The sequence below is a fragment of the Ursus maritimus genome, unplaced genomic scaffold (genome assembly GCF_017311325.1).
Source record: "Ursus maritimus isolate PB19 unplaced genomic scaffold, ASM1731132v1 scaffold_2, whole genome shotgun sequence".
Lineage (NCBI taxonomy): Eukaryota > Metazoa > Chordata > Mammalia > Carnivora > Ursidae > Ursus > Ursus maritimus.
The window spans coordinates 30689614-30714089 of NW_024424452.1; the positions used below are offsets into that span (position 1 = coordinate 30689614).

A 24476-nucleotide genomic window follows, 5' to 3' on the forward strand; every position below is an offset into this window, starting at 1 on the left:
CCCGGAGTTTTTAACTCTTGATTTGTCTATTCTGAGCCTCCAGCAGTTACAGTTTATGTTTTCCTAAACTGGCACTGGTTCCCAAGGAAGCTTCTGCTTCTGGGTTTCTGCTCCACTTCCCGAATGCTGTGATTACCATTTCTGCCTGTTTGTCTCTCCAATTTGGGGAGGGGGCAGTATTTTGCTCTGTTACCTTACTTCTCTAATGGATCTAAGAAGAGGTGTTGATTTTTTTCAGTTTGTTGAGCTTTTTACTGGTTAGAATGGAGTGATGACTCCGTACGTGCTGGATCACAAATCTGAAATCTTCTTGTAGTTCTGAAGTTAGGTCTTACAGATATTTTGGCAACCTTATCCCTTTGTGTATCATGTTCTTTGACATTATTGTACATAATATTGATTTTAAATTTGAAATTCCAACTGTTTGTTGACTGTATTCAGAACACTATAAACGCATGATTTATATTATATACACAACACATACTACAGAGGAACAGCATGATATACACACACATATACCCTATAGAGAAGCACAGAAAAATATTTTCTATTACCCACGTATTTATAACATCCAGCACTCTTCATCTCTTTTCCTATGCAGAGATCCAAACTTCCATCTGGTTTTATTTTCCTTCTGCCTGTAAAACTTCCTTTAACATTTCTTACAGTGCAGATCCACTGCTGATATGTTTTCCATGCCCCCCCCCACTTTTTTTTTAGTATGAAAATGTCTGTTTTCCCCTAATATCTGAAAGATATTTTCACAGAGTATAGAAATTTTAATGGATAGTTTTTCTTTCAACATTCTAGAGAGGTCTCTGCATTTCAAAACTTGAGCGATGTCTTTTAGTTTGCGTAGTGCATAGCGAGAAGTCTCCTGATCTGTTTTGTTGTTGTTCCTTTCTATGTGACGAGTCTTTTCTCTCTGGCTGCTCTGGAGATTTTCCTGTCACTACTGACTTTCAGCAATCTGATTATGATGTGGTTTTCCTTTATGCTTCTCAACTTTTTTTTTTTAAACATTTATGGGTTTTGAATTTTCACCAAATTTGGAAAAATTTTAGATGTTACATCTTTCCTCCCTCCCCCATCATGGTCTAGTGAAACTCAATGATATATATATTAGACTGCTTGACACTGTTCCAAAGGTCTCTGATGCTCTGTTCATCTTCTTTGTTAGTCTTTTTTCTCCCCATCCCTTTGTCTGAACAATTTCTATTGCTATTCCACTGTCTTTTTAAAAATCAACGATTACCTACTTTGTTGTTAATCCTAATCGATGTACTCTTCACACTTCAGTTATTGTCTTTTTCCTTTCTAGAAGTTCAACTTGGGGTTTTTTTGTTTTTTTTTTTTTTTAACTGCCATTTTCACATTTTTCTTCATATTGTTGGGACATGAACACTAAATCGATAATAGCTGTTTTATGTTTTTGTTGTCCATCAAACATATTGTTTCTAGGTCTGTTTCTAGCATTTCAGTTTTCTCCTTGCTATGAATTATATATTTTGCTACTTTGCATGTCTGGTAATTTATGATTAGATGTCAGACATTGTAAAATTTACACTGTTGAATGATGGATGTTTCATTCTTTCAAAGAGTGCTGGACCATGGGCGCCTGGGTGGCTTAGTTGGTTAGGTGTCTGCCTTCGGCTTGGGTCATGATCTCAGGGTCCTGGGATCGAGCCCCGAGTTGGGCTCCCTGCTCAGCAGGGAACCTGCTTTTCCTTCTCCCTCTGCCTACTGCCCCCCCCCCCTTGTGCTCTGTCAAATAAATAAAATCTTAAAAAGAAAAGAAAGAGAGTGGCGGACCATTCTGGCATATACTTAAATGACTCAGGATTACTTGCATCCTTTGTGTCCTTTTAGCTTTCTGGGAATAGGCCCACTGCAGTTTTTAGTCTCGGACTAAGCCAGCCTCACTACAGCTGCACCCACCTAAGGACCCTCTACCTGTTGTTCCATATTATCAGTTTCTTCATTATAGCCAGTGGGAAAGCAAAATGTTCCCAGCCCTGCACAATATCTAAAAAATGTTTGGTCTTCTTTTCAATGGTTCTTTCCCAAGCCTCTTGCTGTTTCACCCCTTTTCATGCAGAGATCTGCATTCAGCCAATGATTCAAGAGGTTCCCTGCGCAGATCATCAGAGCTCTATCTTTACACAGCTTGCCTTCTGCATTGTTCTGCCCCACAAATTCTAGCCAACTCAAACTCCCCAATCTCTGATCTAAATGTAGCAAGACCTCTAGAGGCTGTGTGGGCTCCTCCTGCCCCAGCCCTTTACCTGCACAATGCCTCCAGGCAGTAAGCTTGAACAATGGTAGGGTGCATTTCACCTGTTTCCCTTCTCCCAGGGAGGGGGTCTCGTGCTCCCTGTTGAACAATGTCCGCACACAATTCTTCTTTTTTAGTTTGGTTTTCTGCTTGTTGACAACAAAAGAACAATTCCTGTAGCAATTAATACTTCCCGGGCAGAAGCAGACATTTCCTACACATTTTAGTTTTGTGAAATCAACTGGTTTTCATGCACATTTTAGAAGATTTATTCTAAAAAAAAAAAATTCAATAATTTTTTTCCAAATTTATCAAGAGATTCTAATAGCCATTATTTCTGAGTTCAGTAAACAAAAACAAATGTTCAGATCTAAATTTTATCGAGAATATTTCGTTCTATTCTTTTTTGGTCTCTAACAAAACTTAGAAAGTTTATTTTGTATGTATTTTTTTCTACTAGTAATAGTCATCATAGATTGATAACTATATTTATTTTGTTGCTTAACTGTAAGCAATTCTTTTCAGGTGTTCATTACACTAGAGTCAAAATCTCTTATCAATCTCAAAATTCTTCATTTAACATTTCTAAAATATTTCTAATTAAAAAAAAAAGGTTTATGTATTTAAGAAATCTCTACCCTCAAGGTGGGGCTCGAACTCATGACCCCCAAGATCAAGAGTCACATTCACATGCTCCTCTGACTGAGCCAACGAGGCATCCAACCAGGCGTCCCGATATTTCTAATATTTTAAGTATTTCTCCTTGCTGCTATAGTACAGCAAATATAGCATTATTTAGGAGTTTAAAAAACCGCAGAAAGACTTTAAAAAGCAGAGTGGAATTTTTGGCTTTCTCATTGGGCTGAGGTGGTAAAGATTGTGATTTGGAACCCACCAAGGTGGAGGGACCGTAGTGAACACGCCAAGCTTTCAGCTGGGAGTCCATAGAGGTCTATGTCTTAAGAGCCACAGTGAACTAACTAGAATAGAAGGATCCTTACCACATTAACAGGCCTCAATTTATACCATTCCCTGAGTAGATGAGGTGACCAGGTCCTACTCAGCCGGAGAGAACGAACCTTGTGTACAGTAAGATGATTTTATTCCAGAGCCTCACCAATTTTTCAGAAATTATCAAGCAGGCTAAAAGACAGAACCAAATAAGCAGAAACTGACAGAAAAACAACAGGAACAGTTACATAGATGATCCAGATGCTGGGGTTAAAAAACAAGGACATTAAAAGAACTATGATTAATATTTTTAAGAATATTGAGGAAAGATGGATATAGTTAAAACCAGATGGAACATTCATCAGGAAAGTAGAAACTGAAAAAAAGACTACAATGAAATTAAGAAGTCAATTCATAGAAAGGCACTATCACAAAAGGGGAAAGACTTGGAGTGGAAAAAGATATTTATAGTAAACATATCTGATAAAACAACTTACAACAGGCAACTCCAAGGGAAAACATGCAAAAATCTTAGAGAAACTTCATAAGAGGTATCAGAATGGCTAACTAACATAAAAATGTGCTTAACTGCATTATTAGAAGGAAATACAAATTAACACCAATACCTGATGCTAGAAACATACCAACGTGGCTAAAGCAAAAAAGGCAGGTATTATCAAGCGATGGCAAGGCTATGTTAGAACGAAAACCTCATTATCCTTCCCCCCAGTGGGAATGTAGCTTTGGTATGACCTCCTTGGTGAAGTGTTTGGTAATATCTATTAAGCCTGAAAATACATCTACTCTATGACCTACCAATTCCATGTCCAGGCAAATGTCCAACAGAAACGTATGTACATTCACCAAAAGACACATAAAGGAATGTTCATAGCAGCACTACTCATAATTTCCCCAATCTGCAAACAACCCAGATGCCCATCAACAGCTGTGAAGAAGTAAACTGAGGTATGTTCGTGTGAGGAGCACGACAGCTCCGAGAATGAATAACCTATTGCTGCTAAGCGACAGCAGATGACCCTCACAACACAAAATGCTGGGCAAGAGACAAGACACCAGAGTTCGTTGAGTAGGACTCCTTTTATACAAATGTGAAAACCAAACAGAAACAACTTGCGGTGTTAAAAGTTCAGATAGCGGTTACTTAGGTTGGTGTGGTAGGGGTGGGATTGATTAGTGACTAGAGGTGAGGTGTGAGGCAGACTAGATACCACCGATTTGATCTGGGAGATATTTACAAAACGTGTTTGTCAAAATTTGCCAAGCAATACACTTTTTGTTTGTGCATTTCTCAGTGGGCATTATGTCAATTAACTTAATTTAAAAAATTATATATATATATATATATATATATATGGGGTGTGTTTGTGTATGTAAAGTTGTTCATACTTACCCCAAGAAATTAATCTATCTGCAAACTAAAGATAGAAATTCTGTGAGCATTTAATGATACATTACTTTTATAAAATTGTTCCACTGATTGCTACCAATGATGGCTGGTTTTCTTTTTTTTTTAAGATTTATTTATTAATTTTAGAGACAGAGAGCAAGCGGGGAATGGGGGGGACAAAGGGAGAGGGAGAGAGAGAATCTCAGGCAGACTCCCTGCTAAGCTTGGAGCCCAATGGGGGCCTAGATCCCACGATCCTGAGATCATGACCTGAGCCAAAATCAAGTCAGATGCTTAACCAACTGAGCCACCCAGGTGCCCCAACCGTGGCTGTGTTTTAAATGAACCATATCTGGGAGGAAAACTGGAGACACTGATGACCTTCATGTCCATCTGGATATATGTAACTTATGTTCTTACCTTAGAGAAAAATTTGTGTCTAAAATTAGTAATTACAATTCTCCAGATAAGGTTAAAATATAGTAATTTAAGGTCATGGGTACTGGAGACAAACTTGCCTGGGTCTAAATCCACTGGTGGCTTTAATGGCTTCGCCACTTACTAGCTGAGTGTTTTGGGGGCAAGAAACTCTGCCTTGGTTTCTTCATCTATAAAAGAGGGAGAAGTTTCATAAGATTAAATTAATGTTAATGAAGAATGAGTAGGAAGGAGCACCAGCAACACTGTGGAAATTTCTTAAAATATTGTGGCTGGTAACTGCTCTTCCCCTTTGATCTCTACAAATAGTTCTTCACCTGAAGCTCAATGCCAGACTTATGCTTCAGACATAATTGATGTTTCATTCAATCAACATTGGTGAAACAGTCCGTCCCTGGGTGCCTTATACCTTGATGCTTCCTTCATCTTTGGAAATGATTGCACATAAAGGCATTTTCTTCCTGTTTAAGCAAGTTCCTTTTCTTGAAACTTGTGTTGTGGTCCATAAGGCTTCTCTTCTATGAGCTTCTTCAGCTCAGCAGTTACTGCCTTCCCCTTTTCCTACACATTCTCAAAAGAAAAATGTTTGAACTTCTAAATCCAACCATTACTACAGACACAAAGTTGTGGCACTAATTCTTTTTTTTTTTTTTAAAGATTTTATTTATTCATTTGACAGGATAGAGACAGCCAGCGAGAGAGGGAACACAGGCAGGGGGAGTGGGAGAGGAAGAAGCAGGCTCATAGCGGAGGAGCCCGATGTGGGGCTCGATCCCAGATCGCCGGGATCACGCCCTGAGCCGAAGGCAGACGCTTAACCGCTGTGCCATCCAGGCGCCCCTGTGGCACTAATTCTTTCGATGCTTGGGGTTAACAGAAAAAAACACTTATAAAACCTCCTAGCTTTCTCTAGAGCTGTAATAGCAGTGAGAACAACATGTTTTTGCTCTCTTTTTAAAAGTTCCTTTATTTTCTTAAATATTTTTTGAAAATTTTTAAATAAACTCTACGTATAAAGAAGTATATAAGCTGCTACGTTGAACAGCTACGATGGAGCCCCCTACACCTGAACAATTTGAGAAGTTATTATTTTTAAAAATGTTAAGAAATGTAACTTTATGTATTTGCATGACATATATCTGTTTGAAGACACCAGAAAGCGGTGGTAGAAGCTAGGACTTAAGGAACTAAGCTCCCAGAGAGAAAGAGGGTATACAGAAGTGGGCTAGACACTTGCCACTGGTGCTCCTCTTACGGCATCTGTCAACTAAACATTCAGGAGTACTGAAAAGCCAAGCAGAAGGTGGCTGATATCACAGTGGACAGTACTCGGGAGATAAAAATTGGAATATACACCCAGCAACAGAGGGGGAACCACAGGAAACACCTGTCTTTCCGGAGGAAGTCTTAGAGGGCTCTGCCAGAGGATGGAGTAAAAATCAGAACAGACCAAGTCTTATAAAGGCTGCAAAGAAGCCTCCGTTCTGCTCAATTCCTGGTTAGATTAAAGTATGTCATTTAATGTAATGGCTGAAAATATAAGCATTTATTATCTCAGTTTCTGTGGGTACTACAGTATGGAGCAGTACAGTTGGGGGTTTTGGCTCAGGATCTGTCATGAGGCTACAGTCAGGATGACGGCAGCAGCTGCAGTCATCTGAAGGCTCAACGAGGGCTGAAGGTCCTGCTTCCAAAATGGTTTACTCACATGGCTGTTGGCAGGGTGCCTCACCATGTGGGATTCTGCACAGGCTGCTTGATGTCCTCTAGTAAACTATGCTTGTTGCCATGTTAATATGGCAGTAAACTTGCCCCAGAGCAAGCAATCCAAGAGAAAGAAAGGAAGCTATGATGCTTTTTATGATCTAGTTACATATTGCCACTTTTGCCATATTCTATTTGCTGTCACTAAGTATAGCCCAACACAAAAATCAAACTCCACTTTTTTAAAGGAAGAGTATATCAAAGAATGTGTGCCTATATTTTAAAACCATCAACAGAGCCTATGTCCCTCTCTCTGCGGCCTGCCAGAGTACAGGGTGAATCTACTCTGATGGAAGAGAACATCATTTAGAATCTCTACAATTTTCAATACACAGTGTCCGAGATTCAAACAAGTAATTAGCAGTTATAATAAGAAACAGGACAAAGATTAAAGAACAGCAAATAGAAACAGAACTCAAAGTGACCTGGATACAAGGGTCACAAGAAATGGATCAGAAAATGACAGTGATTAAAATGTTCAACACATGGACAAGACGAAGAATTTCACCAGAGAATCTCTATCTGTAGAAAAGAATACAACGACGGCGAGCCTGCGTGGCTCAGTCAGCTAAGAGTCCGCCCGCCTCCTGATTTCAGCTCAGGTCATGATCTCAGGGCTGTGAGATCGAGATCCATGTCAGGCTCAGCTCTGGGTGTGGAGCCTGCCTAAGATTCCCTCGTCCCTTCTCCCTTTGTCCCCCCCGCCCCATGCATGCACACGCCCTTTCTCTCTAAAAAAATAAAAAGAATAAAATGGAAAGGGGTAACCGAAAATTAAGCAAACCGAAATTAACAATTCCATACATGGGTTTAACAGCCACTTGGATCCAGCTGAAGAGAGGATTCATCAACTGGAGAACAGTTTGTAGAAAACATCCAGACTGAAGGATGGTGTGTGGGGAAGCATGTAACTGGAATACTGAAGGGGAGAAGAGACGGAATGGTGCTGAAGGAAAATCTGAAGAGAGAACGGCTAAGAATTTTCCAAAGATAATGGAAGACATAAAACCAGATTCATGAACAACGTGAGCCCCAATCAAGATAACTTAAAAAACAAACCCTAAACCCAAGCCCCCACAGCTAGCATCGTATAGTATACTAATGAAAACCGAAGTGAAGGAGGAGGTCTTAAAAGCAGAAATACGGGCATTATCTTCAACGAAGCCACAATAAGACTGAAGCTAACTTTTCAACAGAAATTACAGAAATCAAAAGACATGTAATGACATCTTGAAAGTTCTGAAAGGAAATAACTACCTACAATTCAATACTCATGTTAAAGTATCCTTTAAAAAAAAGACAAAATGGAATTATTTCCAGACCAAAAAAACCTGACAGACTTTATCTTGAGCAAAACTAAAAAAAGAAATAACAATGTTCTTCAGGCAGAAGGAAAACTTTCCCAGGTAGAAAGGTGGAAATATAGGCAGAAATGAAGAGCAACAGAAGGGGTAAATAGGTGGATAACTCTAAATGAATAATGACTGTACAAGATAGTGGTATCATCTTGTGAGATTTAAAATACAGCTGACCTTGAACAACAAGGGTTTGAACTGTGCAGGTCCACTTACACATGAATTTTCTTCAATAAATAAGGTATAGTATTCTTAAGTGTATTTTCTCTTATGATTTTTAATAATCTTTTCTTTTCTCTAGGTATCCTTATTATAAAAATATAGTATATAATATACAGCATATACAAAATGTTTAATTGACTATGTTATCAGTAAGGCTTCCAGTCAACAGTAGACTATTAATAGTTAAATTTGGGGGGAGTCAAAAGTTATGCATGAATTTTTGACCATGAGGGGTCAATGCTCAATGACATTGTTCGATGGTCAACTGTAATGTGAAATTAAAATTTGTGAAAACACAAAAGATGGAGGGGGAGCGGTAAATGTTATAGGATTCTAAGGTCAAGCGTTACCTACAAAATGGCAAAAGTAGTAATTCCTATTGGATTCTAATTGCTAGAGCCAAGAATCCAAATCATGATTTTTAGGACAATTTCTAAAGAAATAATAAAAGATGTGTAATTAACAAGGTAATGGGGAAAGAAAAAAAAAGGATTAATTCAAAAGAAGGCTGAAATAGACACACAGACACAAACAGGGGAAAGGCCCATAAAAGAGATGGGATAAAAGAAAACAAGTAGTTCTGAACTCACATATTTCAGTAGGATTACACCAAACATAAACTAAATTTTCTAATGAATAGATAACTATTTCCGAATTGGATTAAAAGCACATGCGTAGTTTAATAAATAATTATTAGGCATGTAGCCACCACTCAGGTAAAATCATTTTATATGACCAGCACTTCAGAAACCCACATGCCTCTATCCTGTATCCCAAATCTCCTCCGTAAATAGCATCTGTAGTGCTAATTTCTTTGTTTTAGTCTTTAGATTTACCATCTACCCTTGATTTCCTGTAAAATTTATTTTTTTTCTGGCTATCTCTGACCCTTATTGGAATGGAATCCTACTGTTTGAGTCTGCTTTTCCAGGATATTTTTGCGGGAGTTAACTCGTTCTGCTGCATGTGACTGCAGTTCTTCCACTGCCACTAATATATAGAATTCCACTGTATGGATTTACTGCAATTTATTTTTCTTTTCAACTGGAGATGGGCTTTTTGTCCTTCTAATTTTCAAAGATTATGGAAAATGCTAATACACATGCCTCCACATATATCCTCGTGCACCCTTAGAGGGCACGTATCAAAGGATGGGGCTGTGAGGTCAAAGGATAGTCAGATCTTCAATATTTTTAGATAAGGCCAAATATTTTCTAAAGCATTATACCAATTTACTCTTCTAACAACAAAAATGTTGTTAAATAAAATCAGTTCCCTTTATTTCAAAACCTCATCAATATACCTGGTATTGTCAAATTTTAAAATGTTTTACTTCTCCTTACCGGATTATGAAAAGGTATCTCACTGGGGCTTTAATTTGCATTTCCCTGATTACTAATGTAGATGAGCACCTTTTCAGCTGTTTATTATTGGTCATTTGGAATTCCTCTTTTGTGAAGTAGATGTACAAGTCTTTAGCCCATTTTTCTTTTGTATTATCTGGCTTTTACTCATTGATTTGAAGTTCTTTCTATATACTCTGGTATTAGGTCCATAGAGGTTCTGTGTGCTGCAAGTGTCTTCTCCCACTTGATGGCCTGTCTTCTCACTAAAATTATTGTGGCTTGAGAGAAGTTTCTTTCTTTTTTTTTTTTTAAGATTTTATTTATTTATTTGACAGAGAGATCGGCAGCGGGAGAGGGAACACAAGCAGGGGGAGTGGGAGAGGGAGACGCAGGCTTCCCGCCGAGCAGGGAGCCCGATACGGGGCTTGATCCCAGAACGCTGGGATCATGACCTGAGCCGAAGACAGACGCTTAATGACTGAGCCACCCAGACGCCCCTTGAGAGAAGTTTCCAATTTGAATAGGGTAAAATGGATCAATTTTTTTTTTTTATTGCAAAGGTATTTGTGTTTTAAGAAATACTTTCTTATGCCAAGTTCAGGAGGACGTTCTATATTACCTTCTAAAAGCTTTGTAATTTTCCTTTGAGTTCCTTAATCCACAGAAGATTGATTTTTATGTGCAGTCTACATAGAGATCCAATGTCTTTTCTATTTTCCTCAACATGAATAGCAAAGTAACTGCACCGTTTTCTAGAAGTCAATCATTTCCCAAATGGTGTGACATACAGTCTCCATCACATACCACATATACATATGTGCCTGGGCTTCTGGATTCTCCGTCATGCTGCTCTATTTGTCAACCACTTGAATTGAGTAATATCACATTATTCTAACTGCTGTTGTTTTGTAGTGTCCTGACATCTGATGGCAAATTCCTTCCTTTTTGTTTCTGTAGTTGATGGATATCTTGGTCTCTTAATCCACTGTATTTACATACACATTTTAGAATCGATCAGCTTGTCAAGTTCCACAAAATTACACACTGGAAAACTGACTGAAATTGCATTCTATAAATTAATTTGAACAAAAGTCAAATCATTCTATAAATACTGCATTGTTCAACCCATAAACATGTTCATTTTTCCAATGAACTCTTCCTTAATATCTCTCAAAGTTTTATAATTTTCTTCAGTTATTACATGTCTTGTTAAGTGTATTCCTAGGCTTGATACTACTGTATTGGTAGCATATCTTTTAAAAATGTCTTTTAATTCCCTAATTGTATCTCATATACAAGAATATAATTTCTTATGTATTTGAGATTGGCAATTTTATTAACTTCTTGTTAATCCTAACAATTGACCCGTAAGTTACTTTGGATTCCCTACATCATATACCTACCCCAGTCATCCAAGAACAGTAATGATATTTCTTCCTTCTTTTCCAATCCTTTCTGTATTGACCTCTTTCTCTTTCATTAGCCAAGAGATCCAGTATAATGTTAAAGTGGTGAGAGCAGGCTTCCATCTACTTTGTATCTCAAAGGAAATACTTCTGATATTTGACCATCAGATCTGTTTTAGGGTTTTTGTAGATACTCCTTACCAGAGTAAGGAAGTTACCTCCCTATTCCAACTTTGCAAAGAATTTGTTTTTAATCATAAACAGGTTACTTTATCAAATCCTATCTCTATTGTGAGTTAATAATGATTCTTGCTCTGGCAAATTACATTAACTGATTTTTTATTATTGAACCAATCTTGTAGCATTCCTGAGACAATCTTTTATAGATTGTTGAACTTGGCTTTACTAGCATCTTGTTTAGGATATCTGCATCTATTTCATGGGTAAAAATGGACTGTAATTTTCCATTTCTGTAAAATGTTAAAATTGATTTTAATATCAGAATATCATAATTATACTAGATTTTAGTATCTACTCTCATAAAACAAACTGAAAAATATTCCCTCTTTATTTTTCTGGAAGTTTGTTTAAAACTGGTGTTGTTTCTTTCTTCCGTGTTTTATAAAACTCACCACTGAATCCAGCCATCAGGGTCAAGTTGTATACACTTGTTATTAGCATGGCTGCCTGGGACAGGTTTCATGAACTGCACGTTCTCCCTTCATTATAGCACATAAGGCAGACTGTTCATATCATAGATAGAAGCCACTGATAACTTTGGCATATTAGTAATCTACAAAATGCTATCTTAATGGGGTCTTCACTTTTTCACTTTTATCACTAGCATTTTATTTTTCTTTTTTGTCACTGAATGAGTTTCAGCACACAGCTTAAGAGTGGTAACAACAAATACCGAGATGTGACTCTTGCATTCACAAACTAAATAAATGCCTTCTTTATAGCAGCGTCCTGGCTCAAAACTAAAATGCAGGACTCAGTATCATGCAATATTAGGATTTCTTCTGAAGAGTCAAAACTGCATGTAAATTCCCCCAAATCAAGGATCTGCAAATGGTATAGATTTGTAATGTGTCTCCTTCATTTTGTGGCCTCCTTGAGTACGCATAGCGATTTGGGGAAAGGGTGGTGTTCTTCAAATAATTCCTTATTTTTGGTTATGTATTTTTCTCTTTTTAAAAGCTGGAGTATAATTTAACATATAAAAGGAAAACCTGAAGATATCTTAAGGAGTTAATGTTAAGAATAAATAAATAATACTACAAAGCTCCAAACCTTGCAAATCACCAGACCAAAGAAAAGAATCCATAAAAATGGTCCTCCCCCAATATTTGGCTAGGCAGGAATCACCAATCATGTCTCTTTGTTAAACTAAATGACTTTTTCCCTACCAGCCCTGAATCTTTAAGACTAGATCAGAGGTTAGGTGTCTTGGTTGCTTTTCGACTCAATGAGGCAAATAAATTAACCTGTTCACGGTAATATGAAGTTATCATGATTCATGACAATGCTGTCATCCTGTAGGAATCGAATACTTTTAGGCACTTTTTTCCTACTCTTACTTTCCTAGCCTTACTCTTCTCTGTAACTTTTGTAAGCCGCTGTTTTATAGGACCTTGACTTTTCCATGTTTAGAACACAAAGCACAGGAAGGATCAAGCGATCACTCCGATTACCGTACCAAAGATGGAACACACCACAATGGAAAACCCACTCCCCTGGTCGATTCAAAATTTTATTTAGTACTGTTTTTTTTTTTTTTTTAAGTAAACTCTACCCCAGTGTGAGGCTCAAACCCACTACCCAGAGGATCGAGGGTCGCATGCTCTATGGACTGACCCAGGCAGGCACCCCTATTTAGTACTTTTAAAACAACGATTAAAGCTCTGGATAACTAATTCCATTCCTTCATAACAGACAAGAATGAATATGAACTTTTAAGCTGCTTCATTCTTAACTGAGAAACTGTATGTTTACAAGTACAGTTAGAGAACTTTATGCATTTTTGTAGAAAGGCCTACCTTTCCGAAACAGCCTCATCGTGATTCCTTGATAAATTAACCTTTTCATCCGCTTTTTCTAAAGGGTTGGAAGGTTCAGAGCTCACAGAAGTCTGTCGTTCATCGGGACTACTGATTGACTCTGGATTCTTTTCCAAATTCATGGTCTCTGAATTTGTAACCTGTTAATTGGGTGAAGAAAAAGCAGTTAAAGGGAGTGTTACCATTTGTGTTCTTCCACACAAAATTGATAGGTAAAATTTCACTTGGAAAATGTTCTCAAAATATTCTTGAATACATATGGCAAAACATATGTTAAATTATATGTATTTCAATGGCACATGACAATGCCTGCAGTGTCTTTGCCAAAATGAATTTTAAAAATACCTCTAAGAAATAAAAATAATGATAGTACAAATCAACTTCCTAGCTTGGGTGAAAAGGAAAAACACACAGCTAAGAACTTAGACAACATTTTATTCCTATTAGACTAAGTTTTAGGAACTCAGAAACATTAGACTGTAACAAGCACACTTTTACTTTCATCACACACCTAATAATGGTGAAGAGAAGAAATAAATCCAATTTCCAACTTCTTCTTACAGTTGATGAGCTTTGTTTAAAACTTGGAAGTTGAAACACTTAGACCATGCTTTGGTTGAGAATGTGCAGTTTAAAAAAAATATGTCTATATTAATGCAGAAGGGTCAAACTGACTGCCCAACTCATGAGCTTTTCTGGTGGATAACATGAACAAAGATGCCCATAGGCAAAGGCAGAATTCTGAAATGTTATTACGGTTGCAGATTCTTTATGTAGAAATAGGTTCTAACAACATTTGGAAAACAATAGCAAAAAATATTTGGTATCCTTTCAGTTCCAGGACAAAGTGGCTCACTTTCCCCTGCTACTCTCATCTAAGCATAATGAAAAACCCTGGAGATAATTCAACAGATAAACACAAAATGCCTCTGAAAGGTGGCAAGAAAAGGCCAGGATGCCTGAGGATCTTGAGATTGCAGACAGAAAGCACAGTGAGCTCCCTCAGTGTTCTTTTATTATCCATATATCCTACACAATGGGTGCCACAAATGCCAGGGACTCGTCCTTCTCCCCAGGCCTAGAGCAGGGGTGGCTGAACCTCTACTCCACACCTGCAAAATCAGCAGCCATACTGGGGCAGCAGTGGACCTAACTGGCTGCAGTCACCGTATTGGCAAAGCCCAGCCAGGGACCAAACCCCAGGACTCCACAGCTGAAACAGCAGTGAGACTATCATCCCTCATTTGGGACAGCCATGGGCAAGGATTACTGAAGCATCAGCGTTGCTGGTAGGGCTACATCCTTTCTGGAGGCTTCAGGGGGAGTGTTTCCTTTTTTCCAGCTTCTAGAAGCTACCAGAATTCCTTGGCGCATAGCCCCTTCCTCCTTCTTCAATGCAATCATTCCAACCTCTGCTTCCATTGTCCCATCTCTTTCTTCTGCCTTTGACCTTCCTGATTCCTTTTTGTAAGGACCCTTGTGATTACACTGAGCCCACCAGGATAATTTCCCCATCTGTGAGCTTCTTTTAACACAAAAAGTAACATAGGGTTCTGGGGGTTAATTCATGGAAATCTTTTGTGGGTCATTATTCACCATTATCAACCACTGTGGCAAAATTAACACAAAAGTGACATTTATACAACATTACATCCAACATTCAAGTGTACATGGAACATTCACCAAGGAAGGGAAAGCATATCTTGGGCTATAAAGTAAGTGTCAACTCTCAAGACAGAAATTTTACACAGTATGTTCTCTGATCAAAATGAAATTAGATATCAATAAAAATAAGATACTTAGAAAGGTCCCAAATGTTTGGAAATTAAACACACACTTCTAAATAACCCATGGGTCAAAGAATAATACCACAAGAGAAGTTATAAATTATTTTCAACTAAAGAAAACCAAATGGGCACCTAGGTGGCTCAGTCGGTTAAGCATCTGCCTTCGGCTCAGGTCATGATCCAGGGGTCCTGGGATCGAGTCCCCCATTGGGCTCCCTGCTCAGCCGGAGTCTGCTTCTCCCTCTCCCTCTGCCCATCCCTCTGCTTGTGCTCTCTTTCTCAAATAAATAAAATCTTAAAAAAAAATACAGTACATCAAAGATTATAATCTCTGTAGTCAGAAGTGCAATGTCCAGGGGTGCTCGAATGGCTCAGCTGGTTAACTGTCTAGCTCTTGGTTTCAGCTCAAATCATGATCTCATAGGTCATGAGACTGAGCCCCAAATTGGGCTCCATGTTCACCGGGGATGAGATGCTCTCCCTCTGCCCCTCCCCCCACTCAGACATGCTCATGCACTCTCTCTAAATAAATAATTTTTTAAAAGATTTTATTTATTTGTCAGAGAGCAAGCACAAGCAAGGGGAGAGGCAGGCAGAGCAGGCAGAGGGAGAAGCAGGCTCCTCACTGAGCAAGGAGCCCCATGGGGAACTCGATCCCAGGACCCCGGGATCATGACCTGAGCCAAAGGCAGCCACTTAACCAACTGAGCCACCCAGGCGTCCCTCTAAATAAATAAATTGTAAAAAAAAAAAAAAAAAAAAAAAAGTACATCTAATCACTGAGAAGATGCTTAGAAAATGCTTGGGAAAGCAGTGCTTAGAAGGAAATTCAAAGCTTTAAATGCTTTCTAGTAGAAAAGAAGATTAAAAATTAATGTTCTTTCTCTCTTAAGGACCTGGAAAAAGAATAAGTTATATCCAATGTAAGTAAAAGGAAAGGAATTATAAAAAACAGAAAAGAGACAAGGAAGAGAGACTAAGATTTTTAAAACCCTAGTCAAGACTGATCAAGAAAAAAAACAGATTATTGGTATCAGAAATGAAACAGTATATCACTCTAGATCTACAAATATTAAAAGGGCAGAAAAATTTTGTCAATAATTTGTCAACAAATTCAACAACTTAGATAGAAGAGACACATTTTTTGTGAAGATAACTTTCAAAACTGATATGAGAGGAAATAGAAAAATCCAAATTGCCCCTTACCTATTAAGGAATTGAATTTCAAGAAAAAGTCTTCCTACAAAGAAAGCTCCTTGCCCAGATAGTCTTCAGAGATGGATTCTATCAAACATTTAAGGAAGTAAAAAGATCTTACACAGACTTTCAGAAAATAGGGGACGGAATGCTTCCCAATTCATTTACTGAGGCTAGCATAAATATGACACACCAAAGCAACTAGACTGCAAGAAAAAAGTCAGTGAATGTATACTGAAGACTATATTCAAATTTTACATAGAAAATATAAATGGATACCAAACTCTAATGATACCCCTGCTGCTGCAAAGTGCATTTTGATACAAAAAAATAGTATTTATGAATGTACCAAATATAAAGAAGGCTTAGGAGATGAACAGACAGGTATAGGACAAAAATAAACATATTAAAATAGTAAAGGTAGGGGCGCCTGGGTGGCACAGCGGTTAATCGTCTGCCTTCGGCTCAGGGCGTGATCCCGGCGTTCCGGGATCGAGTCCCACATCAGGCTCTTTCGCTATGAGCCTGCTTCTTCCTCTCCCACTCCCCCTGCTAGTGTTCCCTCTCTTGCTGGCTGTCTCTCTCTGTCGAATAAATAAATAAAATCTTTAAAAAAAAAAAAATAAAATAAAATAAAAAAAAAATAAAATAGTAAAGGTAGAATTTAGGTGCTCTGTATACAAATGTTCCCTGTAAAATTTTGTCAGCTTTGCTGTAGTATCTGTTTGAAACTTTTTATCATGAGAAAACAGTGGGGTCACAAATCACCCCGCTACTCACTCGATGAAAGACATGCAAGTAGCACTGACTTCTGGCCACCTGAGGGCATCCTCTCCAGAGCCAGCCTCACAGGGACATTCTAAATATAAATTTTTCTTGGGGCGCCTGGGTGGCACAGCGGTTGGGCGTCTGCCTTCGGCTCGGGGCGTGATCCCGGCGTTGTGGGATCGAGCCCCACATCAGGCTCTTCTGCTATGAGCCTGCTTCTTTCTCTCCCACTCCCCCTGCTTGTGTTCCCTCTCTCGCTGGCTGTCTCTATCTCTGTCGAATAAATAAATAAAATCTTTAAAAAATATATATATATAAATTTTTCTTTAAAGCCTTCTTCGTTTGGAAATATATTTCCTATCTTAAAATCCAACTACCTATAATGGTGGATCAATGAGGCAATTAAAACTTGCATGCGTTTATACCAACCTTACAGGCTGTGTTACTGGTTAGTACATTTGGTTCCAAGCAATTCTTTTGAGATTGCAATACTGCTTTAATACGTCTTTGAAGTTTTGATATTTTTGCCTAGAAGAAAAAGAGAAAAACACATACAAAACCAGAGTACTAAATAATATATAGAGGTGGAGGGAAAACTATGTATCTGCCAAACCAGTCTCGTAAGACTTAGGCATCCACACAAATAAATGAGAAATTCTTATATAAGCAAAGATTTACGTCATGTTTGATGCCCGTATGACATACAAGAATGGAAGATAAAAACATCAAACTTTTAATTGAGCCACAATAAAATTAATGTTGGTAGAAACACCAATCAGCAAGTAACCCTAGAAGATTAGAACAAAACAAAAACCCCGGGACGAACACACTGTACAAGCTCTAATACAGAATATATTTTGAATTAAAAGAAACTGCCCATATATTAAGCCTGTCAATTGACAGAGAATAACTGATAACAGAAGAACACAGAATAATATTTCCAAAAGTATCTCACAAGGGCCAATATTGCTAATAAACTCTACTACCTACGGAACAGTACATCAGGCTTGTGCTCAAGGATCAGACTTGGGTCTGTTTTCTTGTTTTCCTTTCCTAACCTGTAAAATATCACCAAATTCTACTTGAAAAGAAATCAAATGAAATGAGAAACTTACGAAGAGTTCATCAGCTATTGCTTCATGCTTATTCCTGCACTGCGTCTTCCCAATGCGTTCGGTCAATTCTTTCAGCTTATTATCAAATAGTTTGTAATTTATACTACAGATCTCCTGTCGAATCAAATGTTTGACCTAGAATTTTAAAATAAAAACCAGAACACCCCACATTTCAAATTTAAAAGCAATTTTATTTTCTACTCCTTAAAAATAGCTTTGTTCTTTTCTGGATTTACTGTAACCAATAAAATATACATTTTCACATTTTTATGTTTATATTTATATTACCAGAAATTTGAATATCAAATTTAGCAAAACACACCCAGTATCGAAATATATGGATATGTTAGAACATAAATTTTATTCTCCCAGGGCTAATTTTCATTTCCTACAGTTTCAGCTGAATTCCATAATACATATTAAAGGAAAGGTAAAAGCCTATATTGCACTTATATTTTTTAATGAGCATAATTGAAACCAAGTATTCCATAAAAAGGAACTCCACTTATCTGAAAGCCAGAGCCCAGTGAAAACGGTTGGTTGGTCTACAGTGGATATGAAACAAATGACGAAAGTCTGAGCCTTGACCCAGCCATTAACAAAGCTGTATGACCTCTGGGAAGTCACAACACCTCTCAGCTTCATCTTCCTTTTCCACATGTGGGTAGGTAATACAACGTTGAACATGTGATGTTCATAGGATTTTTATAAGAGTATAAAAGGTTAATATGTGAAAGAGCTCCATAAAATAGAATACAGTGAATTGATATAAAGGAAATAAATATGCAAGATAATCTACTTTACTTGCATAGGTTTTTTAGGGAGTGACTTTGTTACTGTTAAAATGAAGAGGTCAGGACTAATTAGGTAGTGACTAATGCTATTTGGCATAATGCATGCTCTTCTAACAGTGTATAGTAGCTATCACTTGAAACATTAATGCATTTCATTATCTGGCTGTTTTTTTAGAAAATAGACAGGCCTGTTTTCAGGGAGCATAATTAATCTCAATGCCCACTGATACGAACAGCTCTGCTGAGCCGTATATTCAGAAATACCCACTGTGATTTTTGCTGAATTTGTATCCTCCTGTAAGCTGCTTTCGTAACAGAGTAGGTAGTGTCTCTTAATAACAAAACCTATCATGATACACCCAACGTATTTATTAGTAATATTTGTATCTTTCCCCTAAATTCTTGCTTCTTGGTGTTTGAAACTGGAACACAAGGCTTCTATGGTAAACTCTTTTATACTGGTATCGTGGGATGATTACGGTTATTCAGAAATTGTGATTATTCTCAAGGTTCCCTTCTCATTTCCAATTGTTCCTGCTCTTCAACATTATCATCTACTTGATTTTTTCTGTAACGCTTAACATTTCTTCAGTGATTTCTCAACATTAGACACGATTATCATTTTTACTGTCAAACCTTTAAGTATTTGATTCAACTAATAAGTGCTCAAAATAACATACTATCTTTACTGACAGGCGACACCTGTTACCCATGTGTGGTTTGTTGTTGTTGTTGTTGTTTTTAAAGATTTTATTTATTTGACAGAGAGAGAGACAGCCAGCGAGAGAGGGAACACAAGCAGGGGGAGTGGGAGAGGAAGAAGCAGGCTCATAGCAGAAGAGCCTGATGTGGGGCCCGATCCCAGAACGCCGGGATCACGCCCTGAGCCGAAGGCAGACGCCCAACCGCTGTGCCACCCAGGCGCCCCCTATGTGTGGTTTTGATGGATTACTACAGGCTTGCCAGTTCAAGGGCTGGGGTCAAGATGTAAAGCTCATACTCAGATGAATCTTGGAGAAACTCTCTAATGTTCTGAATGTGGAAATACTGTTTTGCTAATAAGCAGAGATCACACAGTGTTTGTGAAAATTCCCTGGTAACACATGGGATATTTGTTAAAACTCACAGATTCCTAAGCCCTAGCCTGGATTCACCAAACAGAATTTCCTGGGGCCTGGAAAGCTGTCTAATTAAAAAGCACCACCAGTAATTCTTATTAGGGAAGTTAGAGAAAAGAGTAGCCTAAAACAACAGTTTTCAACTACTAGTGAGTTCAATAAACCACAATTTAAACAAGTAAATACTCCCGGTGACCCAGATGGAGGCAGACTCTTAAAACTTGGTTAGTTAAAAGGACTAAATGCCCATCCACGGGTTGTTTCTCTTGGTCAGAGTGGACATTTGTTCTTATTTAGTGGTGATGGTATTCATAAAAAAGACACAATAACCACCACCAAATACTTCATAAATGTCCTGCTGATGGTAGTGTGTCCAAAATTATGGTATCTGATGGAAATCCTAGGTACAATTTGCAGATGGCAGTGAAAGTAGCCCAAAGATTGAAGAAAGGCTAGCAATTGTATATTTCCAATCTGCCTCAACTTTCCAAGATGGTACGTAGAATGAATAACTTGGATTTTAGAAGAAAAACTCCACTTCAGTAATTTAATTAGAATCAACAAGGCCAAGATCCATATAAAAATCTCAAAAAAGAAGAGTCAATAGCTCTGGGACTTTGTTAGGGAAGAATAATGTTAGAATGGTAGACCCTATTTTCACTGGGATTCAAACAAACAAACAAACAAACAAACAAACAAAAAACCCCAAATAGATGTGGTTTAGAGAGTTAACTCTTTGAACAGGAATTAAAATATCAAATGATGGAAAGCTAGCCATTTGGAGGTAGGTAAAAAGATAGTAATTAGCTAAAACCCAAGCTATCTCTGAAGAATATGCAAGACACTTCGGGGAGGGAGGAGGTGATGGTGAAGAAAACAAAATAAACTGCATTCATCCAACCTTGTTGGGAAGGACCATCTTCTGTGTCAACTCAGACCAAGTATTTTGTGAAACAGATAATAGTAATGAATGAGAACTGATTTTTCCATGCCAGGGACACCAAAATATTCAAAGATTAAATTTTGTCTTTCTACGTCCCTCTCAGAACTTATTTCTAAATTTAGCCACTAATCAATGGGAATAAGGCACAGCTGGAATCCCCAACTTTTTTCTTAAGCTACATCTATGCTCACCATAATTCTGCTACCCCTTTCCTGCAAATAACAGAATATTTACATATTTTTTTATTAGTGTTTCCTTTGGTCTTCCTGGAAGAAAAGACAAAGTAGAAAGGGAAAATCTGCTGACTCACCTTTCATGCTGGTTCTGCATGATCTTTCAAAAAGGTTTCCATTTATTTACGGGAATACATATTCATATCATATATAACTATATAATTGTAAGGGTCTGTTTTAGAAAACAGTAGTGTTTTTGTTTCTGAAACAGCAGGATAGTTTGGCTTCAGCCATTTTGGTCCATTATAGTTGACAGACATTAATCTACCACATAATGACTTTCAGTTGAATAATTCTAGTGGTAGTAAAATAGCAAAACAGGTCCTCATTACAGGACCTATTAAAATTGAAGCTCTTACACTTAACTCAAGAGTTGATCAGACATGGGAAACTGCAGTACAATGAAATACAATGGGGCAAAATGAAAGCAAGATGTGCGTTTGATGACGCTCTCAACCAAAGTATCAGAAAATGCAACCTATCTGTGTAAACCTGGAAATTAGGGCAAGTAAACCCAAATTCAGCAGAACTTTATGATGGACTTCTGGGTTGTGTGAGTCCATGAAGTAGGGGTCAACTGCGATGAGGTATACAAAAGGCTGTAGCTGCAGATCGGAGAACCCCAAAACCAGAACAAAAGAGATTGAATTATTCAGCAAAGCTTAAGGTCAGGCAGTGTCTGACTTTCTAAGACATTTAAATGTAATAATAACTAAAAAGTCCATTCTCCTTCTAATACAGCACTCTACCTACACATGATTCTGTAGGTGACTCTGCATATGTTTTTGTAATGTAAACAATTCTCTTTCCCTAATACCTCCATCGGTTGATTCCGTTTCATATGCCACCTTTGCACCAAGTGAAAGTCTTCTGTACTAAATCATCATGGAGATCAATTAAATTTTACCATTTTTACTAATGAGAAGTTTCTGAAGCAAATATATAAGCCCCAATAGTTTACCTGTTCCAGCAATGCTGTTTGCTTTTCCAGAGCTACACAAATATTTTCATTAATTTGCTCTGAAGTTTTCATGCGCTTAACATTTTCTTTGTTTTCTAAAAACATCCTCTTCTTTTGATGATGGCCTTGGGGAAATGGAAAGATCAGAAAGTAAAAATATTCCTTCTAAGGAGAGAAAAAAGGAATTCTCTAATCCAGGGACTCTCTAAGGAAACAGAAAAACTAAAATGTGACCAAAGCAGATTTTTTTAGCAAATGTAATTGTCTAAAAAACTGTGATAAACTAACCTTAAAAAAAATGATTATCTTTGGTCTCATACTCTCCTTCCAGCCTTATTTAATACCTATTTAATACTGATAAAAACTGAATAACTTATATAGCACTTAGTCCTCTAGTTACTTAAGTGGTCTTACATTATTTTTATACAGTGACTTAGGCAGTCGGACATATTTTTAATAGGTGATCCTGTTATTTTTAAGTAATTTTAAATCCATTTTATTAAATGATCACTATGTAGCCTAGAAAAGAACACAAAATTTATCCTACGGTTTTTTCTTACATTTTATTAATTTACAAAAAATATCCTACTTTGAATGAAAATTATTTTTGCTATTTTAATTATTTTATAACTCTAGAATTTCATTGGTTGGCTCTTTGATGTTTCTCTGCCACTCCCCACAGACACGGATGTATGTTTATCTGTAATACATACCTATAATGTATCAGCTTACACTTGGCACATGATTTACAGGTCAATTCTATAAAAGGAATGAGTCCACGAATAATTTAAAAAACTCACTCAACTAGCCTCCTTATTAACCTAATAAATAAAATTTCAAAATAAGAAGAGATGCAGATGAAATAAACCAAACAATTGCCAGAAGTCACCTTTTGATTTTTTGAACGCTCAAGTGAAAGCGATTGATTCCTTCTTTGCCAGAATTTACTTCCCTTCAGATATGGAGGATACCATTTTCCCCTCCTCACCCCAAATGGTTTAGAAACAAGATACTCTGAAATGATCACTGTCATCATTTACTTTTTCCCTGGCTATATTATTCCATGGTTTCTATATCTGAGGCTAAAAAAAAATCCCCCAAAAGGAAAGTGACAATGACTATTTTAATTTCTCCAAAAGATGCACAAGTATACACTTACTGTTATCACTATCAGTGTCAAGTGCTGACAGCTGTGTTGAGTCTCTACTTTCACAATTTGAAATGCTGGAATGACAGGTTCTACAGGATTCTTCACTTTTCAAAATGTCGGCAGCACAGTTACTGGAAATGACTGAATTCACCAACTTAGGTATTTTATCAACAGGCACAAAACGGGTATCTGAACTTAAAAAGTCACCTTGACTTTTATCACATGACTCAGAGTTGGAGTTTGATTCTAAATAGGAAACTATCTTGTTGATTCTGTGATCATCCAAGGTATTGTTTACTGTAGTTTTTGGCATTTGAACCATACCACTCAAGACACTGGATGGACAACAAATGGATTTCAGATTACAGTCTTCTTCACATTGTTCAAAACAGGATTTTGTTACATCTGTCGGACATTCAATATGGTTTTCAGAAGTGTTTTGTGCATCTTTTGCCTCTGGTGTAAAGAGTTTCCTGGAAGAATCTATTGTTTTACTTGGCTTTTGGTAAGGGCACACAACTTGTTCTTCAGTGTATTCCAATCTTGTTTCTGAATCAACAATTTCTAGTGGTTTCATTACATTCTGAGAAAATACTTTACTCTTCTCTGAGCATATTGAATTTTTGTTAGAGTCCAATAAGGAAGCACCATTTTCAGAATGTCCGTATTTGCTATTCATGACATCGATACTTGAATTCTGATTACCACTTGACACATTATTCCCAGGTGCTGTCTTCAGTGCTTCGGCATTCTTTGACTTATTCAGGACCTCTACTTGCTTCCGGCAACTCGCAGGCATTGTTTTTTTGGCTTTTAGTATCTTCCGCTTGCTTCTATCTGGACTTGGCATCTTTTATACCCTAGAATTTAAAATACCATATTTAAATGCACTTCTCTAACAGACAAAAGCTTATTTATTTGTAATATTAAAATAATGTTCAAACTATTTCTAGAGATTTAGATAATGATTTTTCTTGAAAGTTACACCCATTTTCATCTGTCACTGAAAATGTACAGTTTTAATTTTTTTCTATAAATCTAAACTATATAAATTCAAACTTTATATTGTCTCTAAGCCTCTACTTGATACTAAGCCTGTTAATTTTATCTGGACACTTTTTGTATCACCGCACTGGCATGACCGTTAAAGTCTGGTTTCAATAATCCAAGCAGGCCATACCTTAC

General features: G+C 37.4%; 1 protein-coding gene across 2 annotated transcripts in view; it reads right to left on the reverse strand.

Moving 5' to 3' along the window:
- ATF7IP2 (activating transcription factor 7 interacting protein 2) overlaps positions 1 to 24141 on the reverse strand; it is a 40027-nt gene extending 15886 nt beyond the window's left edge. For both annotated transcript variants that reach the window (XM_008696893.2, XM_040635338.1), the window contains exons 1-6: positions 23301 to 24141; positions 22142 to 22266; positions 18093 to 18227; positions 17407 to 17505; positions 13205 to 13365; positions 5193 to 5195 (exon numbers count right to left, since the gene is read on the reverse strand). In XM_008696893.2, coding sequence (XP_008695115.1) covers positions 5193 to 5195; positions 13205 to 13365; positions 17407 to 17505; positions 18093 to 18227; positions 22142 to 22266; positions 23301 to 24141 — 1364 coding nt within the window. The remainder of the gene's footprint in view (positions 1 to 5192; positions 5196 to 13204; positions 13366 to 17406; positions 17506 to 18092; positions 18228 to 22141; positions 22267 to 23300) is intronic.
- Between the last annotated feature and the right edge of the window lie 335 nt (positions 24142 to 24476).